Below are 11,619 nucleotides of genomic sequence, written 5' to 3'. Positions count from 1 at the left end.
CCTCCCTCCCTCCCTCCCTCCCTCCCTCCCTCCCTGCCTCCCTCCTTTCTTTTAAAAAATCATTATTTTATGTGTATGGGTGTTTTGTTTATATATATGTCTGTGTACTACATGATTGCCTGTTGCCCCTGAAGACCAGAAGGGGATGCTAGATACATTGGAACTGGGGTTACAGACAATAATAAGTTGCCATGTGGATTTGAGAAATTGAACCTGGGTCCTCCAGAAGAGTATCTGGTGTTCTTTACTGATGAACCATTTCTCCAACCAAACATACTAATCTTAACTTGCAGGGTTTGGACAATCCAGTACTGCTTTGCTATTACTTTATGCCTATGTATATTGTCCTTTTTTATATTATATATTAAACAGAATTAAGCTAAAAACCTTAAAGAGATTAAGACAGGGAAGAAATACCACATAGTATCATGCAAATTCAGTAGAAGTGTTTCTAACTAAAGAGGCTAGCAAAAGAGGCATGCAGTTTATTTATACACTGATGGTTAAGAATCATGCAGGAGACCAGCAAGGACAAGCAGTGGGAGGCCAAATGTGGCCTATTGCTGTCTTTGCCCTGTTTATATGCTAAGATTGGCTGTTTCCAATTTTAAATCGAAAGAAGTCAGAAAAAAGGATAATATGTTGACACATGAAATTTCATGAAATTTAAATTGCAACTTGCATAAATAAAAGTATAATTTTAAAAAATATTTGTTATGTGTGACACATGTGCATGTGGGCCCAAGTGCCATGACACACTTGTAAAGGTCAGAGGACAGCTTGCAAGAGTGTGTTCTTTCCTAGTACTGCATGGGTTTCAGGGATTAAACTCCCAGTATCTGGGTTGGCAGCACATGCCTTTTCTGCTGAGCTCTAGCTCTAGTTCCTGCCTGCCTCCACCTGTTTATATTCATGTCATCCACATCTATGTCTTGTGCTATAGAAACTGTAGTGTTGTGCATTTACAAAGAAATGAATGCCTCCAAGACGTAGTTACTCCCCCTTGCTCTTTAGGAGAGGCTCGCTCTTCATGAGAGCTCTTCTCTATTGCAGTGTCTCGCTCCTTCTGTCCTTTGACATGATATGACAGAGTGTTGTTTCTAGATGCCATGAGAGACTCACTGTGATAGTTTTTACTTTTGTCATTTGAGCATTACAGCTGATGGTGCTATTCTGTACTTTTTTAAAAGAAAATATCTAACATTCTATCTCTTTCTGCTGCTATGATAAAACACCATGACCAGAAGCAGTTTGGAGAGGAAAGGGTTTATTTCATCTTACAACTTTCAGGTCACACTCATTCATGGAGGGAGGTCAGGACAGAAACTCCCAGTGGAATCTGGAGAGAAGAACTGAAACAGAGGCAATGGAAGAGTGCGGATTACTGGCTTGCTTCTCATGACTTGCTCAGCTCATTTTTTTGTAGATCCCAGGGCCACCGTCCCAGGGATGGTATGGTCTGGGATCTCCCACATCAATGACTTATTAAAAGAATGCTCCAGTAGTTGCCCATAGGCCAGTCTTGGGAGGCATCTGTCAAGCTGACAAAAACCCCAACTTACTCGTTCTTGCACATTAAAGTATTTCTTAATTAGTTATAGAAATGATTTTTATGTTTTTAATTACAGTTCCTAAGAAACCAGAATCTACTGATGGTGAAGAAAAAATTGGAAATGAAGAGAGTGACTTAGAAGAAGCGTGTGTTTTGCCTCATAGTCCTATAAATGTAGACAAAAGACCCATTTCCATGAAGTCTCCCAAGGTGAAGTATGTTCTGTGATTCTTAGATTGTGTTACAGAAACACTACATACAAATGAATCTCTGGTACCATGCTATTGTACTGAGTACCTGTAGGGTAGTGAGTATGGTGTATTGTTATTACAAGTATGGTCCCAGACTGCTTAGTAAACTTGGCTGACAGTGTTCTGTCTAGTCACACTGCTGGAAAACTACTTCCTTTTGTTTTGGGCTCTGTATTTCATCTTTTTTTTCCTTTTCTTTTTTTGTCATTCATTCATTTTCCTATTTGCTTGAGAAATTATTGGTTCCTGAGGCTATTAATATTTTTAAAAGTAATATCTGTTACTTAATCAATTCAAAATATCAGTGACAGTTTCCAAGCTTGTGTTACAGTGTTCTGGGTTCTAGTCCTAATGAACAAATAACAGAACTATTTGTATCTTGTTTATATTCAAAGAACTTTTATAGTACATGGTAATAGGGTAAACTAATGGTTTATATTGTTCTTTTTTTTTTTTTAGGATAAATGGCAACCATTGTTGAATACAGTTACAGGGGTTCATAAATATAAATGGTTAAAGCAAAATGTGCAGGGCCTTTACCCACAGTCTGCACTCCTCAATACAATTGTTGAATTTGCCCTTAAAGAAGAGCCAGTAGATGTGGAAAAAATGCGGAAGTGCCTACTAAAACAGGTAAGACTTTCTGTGGCACGATTCTTTCACTGAGTCAGATAGAGCACTGAATATGAATGTTGCTGTTTTGCAGTTGGAGAGAGCAGAGGTTCGTCTGGAAGGAATAGATACAATTCTGAAACTGGCAGCCAAAAGTTTTTTACTTCCTTCTGTGCAGTATGCTATGTTTTGTGGATGGCAAAGACTTATTCCTGAAGGAATCGATATAGGGTAAAGCTTTATAAAATTTTTCTCAATATGGGAATTTTGACAGTGCAGTAATGTTCTTTTGAAGTTAAAAGTCTGGCAGTGTCCCGAGTCAAATTCTCTTTCTTTATTTGAAAGGGAACCACTTACAGACTGTTTGCGAGATGTGGATTTGATCCCACCATTTAATCGGATGTTGCTGGAAGTGACTTTTGGCAAGCTGTATGCTTGGGCAGTTCAGAATATTCGCTCTGTTCTGATGGATGCAAGTGCCAAGTTTAAAGAGCTGGGTGAGCTAAACAAAATGTGATAATTAAAATGCTCTATTTTAAAACTGATCTTATGGCAATGACTGTGATTGCAGTAGTGCTATATACTTGAATTATATATTGCTTAAATTTACAAGGAGGTTACTTATTGATTTAGAAGCTTGTTCATCAGATCAATAATCTTAGGTGCTTTTAGCCTTTTTTTTTTTTTTAAATAAGATTGAGAATGGAACTTTAAAAATTTGACAGAATAAATAATATCAAAATATTCTGAGAACTACATTTTTATGAGTGTTGTACCATATACTGTAGGTGCTAGTGTCCTAAACTAACTTCTAGATAATTTGAGTATATGTAGAGAAATAATAAGATTTGTTGTTTGGTAGTAAAGTGAAAGATGACCAAAGATGTTTAGAAAACGTCATATTACTGTTTTTAAACTTTAGAGTCTAATTTTATTGTCTAATATGGAGTGCCACACTTTGTGGTGCTCATCCCCAAACTTTTAAATTGATATTTGTTTGCAATTTTTTGTTGTTTCATTTTGTTTTTTGGATCTTACTATGAGTCGGGGTCTTACTATGTAGACTTTGCAGGCCTGGAACTCAGTATTTAGACCAGGTTGGCCTTCAACTCACAGAGGTCTAACTACAGTACGCTGGTGAAAATTGTACTAGAATTTATTACTGAGCTGACTTTTAATTTACTCTCTTTGTACTGTATATTGAAGACAGACAGCAGTGTGTGTAATGTAAATAATGGGATTATCACAAAATAAAATAGAACTACTCTAACCACATTACGTGGAAATTCAACTTTAAAAAATGATACAGAAATGAACAAGTAATTAATAACCAAACTCCAGTGTGTGTGTGATTGTGTGTATTGTACTCAAAAATAAGGAATTCAAATGAATGTCAATGTTTGTTAGGTATCCAGCCTGTTCCCCTACAAACCATTACCAATGAGAACCCGGCGGGACCGAGTCTGGGTACCATCCCACAAGCTCGATTTCTTCTGGTGATGCTCAGCATGCTCACCCTGCAGCATGGTGCAAACAACCTTGACCTCCTGCTCAACTCAGGCACTTTGGCACTCACACAGACAGCCCTAAGGCTGATCGGTAGGTTGGAATTGGCTTTGAGTCCTTTAGGAAAATGTGACTGGCTTTTTCTTCTTTAATAAAATATTGTAGTAAAGTACATATAACATAAAAGCAAGCCTTTTAAATGTGTTGAGTTTGTAACTGAAAAACATTAGGGACATTAATATTTTTTTCTTTATTTTTCTCTTTGATCTTGTTGCTTTGTTTTTTAAGATAGGATTTCACAATTTTTGTATCTATTCCTCTGTTGAAGAACATCTGGGTTCTTTCCAGCTTCTGGCTATTACAAATAAGGCCTGCTATGAACATAGTGGAGCATGTGTCCTTGTTATATGTTAGAGCATCTTCTAGGTATATGCCCAGGAGTGGTATAGCTGGGTCCTCAGGTAATGCTATGTCCAATTTTCTGAAGAACTGCCAGACTGATTTCCAGAGTGGTTGCACCATCTTGCAATCCCACCAACAATGGAGGAGTGTTCCTCTTTCTCCACATCCTTGCCAGCATCTACTGTCACCTGAGTTTTTGATCTTGGTCATCTTGACTAGTGTGAGGTGGAATCTCAGGGTTGTTTTGATTTGCATTTCCCTGATGACTGAGGATGCTGAACATTTCTTTAGGTGCTTCTCGGCCATTCAAATTTCTTCAGTTGAGAATTCGTTGTTTAGCTCTGTACCCCATTTTTTAATAGAGTTATTTGGTTGTCTGGAGTCTAATTTCTTGAGTTCTTTGTATATATTGGATATTAGTCCTCTATCAGATGTGGGATTGGTAAAGGTATTTTTCCAATCTGTTGGTTGCTGGTTTGTCCTATTGACAGTGTCCTTTGCCTTATAGAAAATTTGCAATTTTATGGGGTCCCATTTGTCAATTCTTAATCTTAGAGCATAAGCCATTGGTGTTCGGTTCAGGAACTTTTCCCCTGTGCCCAAGTATTTGACGTTCTTCCCCACCTTTTCTTCTATTAGTTTCAGTGTATCTGGTTTTATGTGAAGGTCCTTTATCCACTTGGACTTGAGCTTTGTACAGGGAGATAAGAATGGATCAATTTGCATTGTTCTACATGTTGTCCTCCAGTGGAACCAGCACCATTTGTTGAAAATGCTGTCCTTTTTCCACTGAACAGTTTTAGCTCCTTTGTCAAAGATCAAGTGACCATAGATGTGTGGGTTCATTTCTGGGTCTTCAATTCTATTCCATTGATCTTCTTGCCTGTCTCTGTACCAATACCATGCAGTTTTTATCACTGTTGCTTTGTAGTACAGGTTGAGGTCAGGGATAGTGATTCCTCCAGAAGTTCTTTTATTGTTGAGAATAGTTTTTGCTATCCTGGGTTTTTTGTTATTCCAAATGAATTTGAGAATTTCTCTTTCTAACTCTGTGAAGAATTGAGTTGGTATTTTAATGGGGATTATATTGAATCTGTTGATTGCTTTTGGCAAGATGGCCATTTTCACTGTATTAATCCTTCCAATCCATGAGCATGGGATGAGCATTTCTATCTTCTGAGGTCTTCTTTGATTTCTTTCTTCAGAGACTTGAAGTTCTTGTCATACAGATCTTTCGCTTGCTTGGTTAAATTCACACAAAGGTATTTTATATTATTTGTGACTGTTGTGAAGGGTGTCATTTCCCTAATTTCTTTCTCAGCCTGAAGTTGTGTATCAGTTTTAGGAGTTCTCTGGTAGAAGTTTCAGGGTCACTTAAATATACTATCATATCATCTGCAAATAGTGATATTTTGACATCTTCCTTTCCTATTTGTATTCCTTTAACTTCCTTTTGTTGTCTAATTGCTCTAGGTAGGACTTCCAGTACTATATTGAATAGGTAGAGAGAGAGTGGGCAGCCTTGTCTAGACCCTGATTTTAGTGGGATTGCTTCAAGTTTCTCTCCATTTAGTTTGATGTTGGCTACTGGTTTGCTGTATATTGCTTTTACTATGTTTAGGTATGAGCGTTGAATTCCTGATTTTTCCAAGACTTTTATCATGAAGGGATGTTGAATTTTATCAAATGTTTTCTCAGCATCTAGTGAGATGATCATGTGGTTTTTTTCTTTGAGTTTGTTTATATAGTGGATTACATTGATGGATTTCCAATATTGAACCATCCCTGCATTCCTGGTATAAAACCTACTTGATCATCATGGATGATTGTTTTGATGTGTTTTTTGATTCAGTTTACGAGTATTTTATTGAGTAATTTTGCATCGATATTCATAAGGGAGATTGGTCTGAAGTTCTCTTTCTTTGTTGGGGCTTTGTGTGGTTTAGGTATGAGCGTGATTGTGGCTTCATAGAACGAATTGGGTAGTATTCCTTCTGTTTCTATTTTGTGGAATAGTTAGAAGAGAATTGGTATTAGGTCTTTTTTGACGGTCTGATAGAATTCTGCACTAAAACCATCTGGTCCTGGGCTTTTTTTTTTTTGGTGGGTCGATTTTTAATGACTGCTGCTATTTCTTTAGGGGTTATGGGACTGTTTAGATGGTTTATCTGCTCCTCATTTAACTTTGGTACCTGGTATCTGTCTAGAGAATTGTCCATTTCATCCAGATTTTCCAGTTTTGTTGAGTATAAGCTTTTGTAGTAGGATCTGATGATTTCTTTGAATTTCTTCAGTTTCTATTGTTATGTCTTCTTTTTCAGTTCTAATTTTATTAATTTGGATACTGTCTCTGTGCCCTCTGGTTAGTCTGGCTAAGGGTTTATCAATCTCGTTGATTTTCTCAAAGAACCAGCTCTTGGTTTTGTTGATGCTTTGTATAGTTCTTTCTGTTTCTATTTGGTTGATTTCAGCCCTGAGTTTGATTATTTCCTGCTGTCTACTCCTCTTGGGTGTATTTGCTTCTTTTTGTTCTAGAGTTGTCAATTTGCTAGTGTATGCTCTCTCCAGTTTCTTTTTGTAGACACTTAGAGCTATGAGTTTTCCTCTTAGCACTGCTTTCATTGTGTTCCATAAGTTTTGGTATGACAAGCCTTCATTTTCATTAAATTCTAAAAAGTCTTTAATTTCTTTCTTTATTTCTTTTTTGACCAAGTCATCATTGAGTAGAGCTTTGTTCAGTTTCCACATGTATGAGTGCTTTCCATTTTATTTGTTATTATTGAAGACCAGCCTTAGTCCATGGTGATTTGATAGGATGCAAGGGATTATTTCAATCTTTTTGTATCTTTTGAGGCCTGCTTTGTGACCAATTATATGGTCTCTTTTGGAGAAGGTACCATGAGGTGCTGAGAAGAAGGTATATTCTTTTGTTTTAGGATGAAATGTTCTATAGATGTCTGTTAAGTCCATTTGGTTCTTAACTTCTGTTAATTCCACTATGTCTCTGTTTAGTTCTGTTTCCATGATCTGTCCATTACAAAATGGAGTATTACTCAGCTATTAAAAACAATGAATACCAGAAATTCTTAGGTAAATGGATGGAACTAGGAAATATCATCCTGAGTGAGGTAACCCAATCACAAAAGAACACACATGGTATTCACTCACTGATTATTGGATATTAGCCCAGGAGCTTGAAATCCCCAGGATTCCACTCACAGGCCACATGAAGCTCATGAAGAAGGAAGACCAAGTGGGAGTGCTTTGGTCTTTCTTAGAAGGAGTAACAAAATACTCCCGGGAGTAAATGTGGAGACAAAGTGTGGGACAGAAACTCAGAGACCATTCCTGGGTATCCATCCCATGTGCAGTCACCAAAGGTAGACGCTGATGTGGATGTCAGGAAATGCATGCTGACAGGAGCCTGATCTAGCTGTCTCCTTAGAAGTCTGCCAGAGTCTGACATTCAGAGGCGGATGCTCACAGCTAACCATTGAACTGATCAAAGGGTTCCCAATGGAGGAGTTAGAGAGAAGGAACTGAAGGAGCTGAAAGGGTTTGCGGCCCCATGAAGAGAGCAACAATACCAACCAGCCAGACCTCCCAGGGTCTAAACCACCAGCCTGGTAGCACATAGGGAGGGACTCATGGCTCCAGCTGTATATGTAGGGGAGGATGGCATTGTTGGGCAGAGGTGGGAGAGGAGATCCTTGGTCCCATGAAGGCTGGACACCTAGTGTGGGGGAATTCGAGGGTGGGGAGGTGGGAGTTGGGGGGTAGGTGGGGGCACATCCTCATAGAAGCAGGAAGAAGGGGCTGGGTGGGATAGGGGGTTCCTGGGGGGAAAATGTGGTAAGGGGATAACATCTGAAATATAAATAATAATAATAAATAATAATAATAATAATAATAACAAAGACAGGATTTCACTACCCTTGGTTAGCTTGGCACTCACTATGGAGCCTAGGCTGACCTTGACGTTAAAGAGATCCACCTGCCTTTGCCTCCAGAGTGTTGTGTTTAAAGGTTTGGGCCACCATGCCCATCAGGGACATTCACATTTTGAGTAGCTGTTAATGCTATCTTGTTTCAGAAAATTTTCATAAACACAAATCCAAGTCTGTGTCCATTTATCAGTCACTATTGTCATCATGTCCCAGGTAACCAAATATCAGCTTTCTGCTTCAATCGATTTACATTTTTGAGTATTTCATGTAAGTACAGTATGCAGTTTGTAGGCTTTTATATTTGAGTTTTAGTATATGCTAGTACTTCATTCTTTTTATGACTAAAAATGTTATTATTTGTTTATTTGACATTATACACTGGTGGACAGATGGATTGTTTTACCATTTACTTTAGTGAGTAGTTTTGTTAAGGATATTTGTATATAAATTCTTGAGTACCTGTTTTTAGCTTATAAAAGAGTAGACTCCTGAGGTCTGTGATGCAGGTAATGATAGTGGTAGTGCAGGTGGATACTGCATTTTGGTTGTCATCTACTGGTGTTTCCAGATTGCACTGGAACAAGAATCAGAGTAGAAACATTCAGATGAGAGAAACCAAACTGTGTATTAAGGAAGAAAGTATTTCTGAGCTAAAATGTTCACTAGTGAGCTGTACTATGTGGGGAATGTAAGAGTATGAGTGACACCCGTACTGCACAGATTGGATAGTCTCATGGTGTACAGCTTTGGTGTACATGCTGTTACATATAGCCTTAGGGAGAAATTTCTAGATTTTCTGCTAACTGACTTCTTTCATACACTTTTTTTTTCTTCTTAAAGTTACTCTCTATAGCTCTGCTTGGCCTGAAAGTCTGTGCTTACAGAGAATCCCTGCCTCTGATTCTAGAGTGTGGCCATTAGGCCTGCCATATGTGAACATGAATGCCTTGCTTCTGTTGCACTTCTGCCCAGGAATATGGGTGTTTCACTTTGAGTGATTAGTGCAGCAGACTGCCACTGAGTTGCACACTGGCTCCCCACAAGCAAGTCCCAGTATCTTTGGACCTTTGACAGTTTTACTGCTGTAGTTTGGGGATTAAGGCCATCTCAATGAATGTGAAGTGCTCTCTAGAATTTTTTGTTTGCCTTCCATCTTAATGACAAATGACTTTATGGTCTGTTTACATCTTTGTAGAAATGTCCTTTGCCAGTTTTTTTTTTTAAATGAGTCGCATTCTTTGTCTTTTTGGTACTGAGATATAGGAGTACTAGTTAAAAAAAATAATAAATGAAGCATGGATTTAAGGAAGAGTTACCAGTCTTCAAGCTCTTCACAAAATATGTTAGACGGTAGATCCTTGTACATCTGTAGACCTTTAACAGAGGTTCTGTGACTTGCGGATAAACTTTCCTGTCTTGTGAACTGTATTTTTCTTTGATGCACAGAAGTTGTAACTATTGATAGCCCATCTAGTTTACTCTTCCTTTCGCTGTCTGTGCTTCTTTAACTACCAAGAAGCCAGTGCCAAGACTAAGGCGGCGAAAATTTCTTATTATTGCTTCTGTAGGTTTTATTGTTTCAGCTCTTATATGTAAGTCTTTTTTACATTTTTAAAATTTTTACTTATTTTACGCTTTGACTGCAGTTTCCCCTCCCTTCTCTCCTCCCATCCACTCCTCATTTCTCTTCAGAAAAGGACTGGCCTTGATGGATATTAACCAGCTATGACATATAAAGTTGTAGTAAGACTAGGCACCTCCTCTTGTATTTCGTCTAGAGAAGGTATCCCAATAGGGAGAAGTATCTCAAAGGAAGGCAGTGGAGTCAGAGACAGCTGCTCTCCCATTGTTAGGAGTCCCACAAGAAGATTAAGCTACACAACTGTAACATATGTGTGGGGTGGGGCTAGGTCCGTCTCATGTAGGCTCCCTGGTTGCCTGTTCAGTCTCTGTGAGCTCCTGTGGGCCTAGGTTTGTTGATTCTGTAGGTTTTCTTGTGGAGTTTCTTGACCCCCTCTGGATCCTACAATCCTTCCTCTTCTTTGGCAGGCTTCCCCAAGCTCTACTTAATGATTGGCTGTGGGTCTCTGCTTCTGTTTCCATCAGTTTCTGGGTAAAACATCTTGAATGGCAGTTGGGCCAGATGACAATCTAGTTTGGTTCTATCATGAGTCTCTGAGCTATCCAACCTCTGGCTCCTGGACCTCTGAGTAGGGTTGGCTGTGCTTCTTCTCATGGAATGGGTGTCAAGCTAGACCAGTCATTGATTGTTCACACCCATAGTTTCTGCACCACTTTTACCTCAGCACATCTTGTAGTCAGGACAAATTGTAGGTTGAAGGTTTTGTGGCTGGGTTTGTGTCCCAATCCTTCCATTGTAAGTCTTGCCTGGTTACAGGAATTGTCCAGTTTTGGCTTCATATTCCCCGTTTCTAGGAGTCTTACCTAGAGTCACCCTCATTGATTCCTGGGAGTTTCTACTGCCCTAGGTTTCTAGCTCATCCCAGAGATTCCCCCTCCTCCCATTCCAGCTGTCTTTCCCAGTACTCTCTCCCTCCATTCTCCCCACACCTGGATCCTTCCTGTTCCCATCTCCACCCCACACTCTGTCTCTCTCCCACCTACCTGTGTTGTCCATTTTGTTTCTCTTTATCAGTGAGATTCATGTGTCGACCCCCCAACCCCTCTTGAGCTCTCCTTGTTATTATTGTAGCATGATTATCCTTTACTTTATGGCTAATATCCACTCAGAAGTGAGTATATACCATGCTTGTCTTTCTGGGTCTGGGTTACCTCACTCAGAATGATCTTTCTAGTTCCATCCATTTGTCTCAGACTTCCTGGTAACATTATTTTTAACAGCTGAGTAATACTCCATTGTATAAATGTATCATATTTTCTTTATATATTCTTTAGTTGTGGGACATCTAGGTTGTTTCCAGTTTCTGGCTATTGCAAATAAACATAGCTGAGCAAGTGTCCTTGTGGTATGATGGAATAGGATATATGCCTAGGAGTCATATAGCTAGGTTTTGAGGTAGAGCTATTCCTAATTTCCTGAGAAACTGCCGTATTGATTTCCGAAGTGGCTGAACAGGTTTGCCCTCCCACTAGCAATGGAGGAGTGTTCTCCTTGCTCCACATGCTCACCAGCATGAGCTGTCACTTGTGTTTTTGATCTTAGCCATTTTGATTTGTATTTCCCTGATGGCTCACTTGGTAGACCAGGCTTCCCTAGATTACCCTGTGCTGAGATTAAAGGCACATGCCACCACCACCTGGTTTTCCCTCTCCTCTCCTCTCCTCTCCCCTCCCCTCCCCTCCCCTCCCCTCCCCTCTCCTCTCCTCT

General features: G+C 39.2%; 1 protein-coding gene across 1 annotated transcript in view; it reads left to right on the top strand.

Moving 5' to 3' along the window:
• LOC114640273 (E3 ubiquitin-protein ligase HERC2) overlaps positions 1 to 4,014 on the top strand; it is a gene marked incomplete at its 3' end in the record, with an annotated part of 76,975 nt that extends 72,961 nt beyond the window's left edge. The window contains exons 31-35 of the mRNA XM_028789210.1: positions 1,629 to 1,762; positions 2,263 to 2,436; positions 2,510 to 2,646; positions 2,761 to 2,912; positions 3,823 to 4,014. Coding sequence (XP_028645043.1) covers positions 1,629 to 1,762; positions 2,263 to 2,436; positions 2,510 to 2,646; positions 2,761 to 2,912; positions 3,823 to 4,014 — 789 coding nt within the window. The remainder of the gene's footprint in view (positions 1 to 1,628; positions 1,763 to 2,262; positions 2,437 to 2,509; positions 2,647 to 2,760; positions 2,913 to 3,822) is intronic.
• Between the last annotated feature and the right edge of the window lie 7,605 nt (positions 4,015 to 11,619).

Source organism: Grammomys surdaster, unplaced genomic scaffold (assembly GCF_004785775.1).
Source record: "Grammomys surdaster isolate TR1022 unplaced genomic scaffold, NIH_TR_1.0 125801, whole genome shotgun sequence".
In the NCBI taxonomy this organism is placed as follows: Eukaryota; Metazoa; Chordata; class Mammalia; order Rodentia; family Muridae; genus Grammomys; species Grammomys surdaster.
This window is presented reverse-complemented; position numbering and strand designations above follow the sequence as displayed.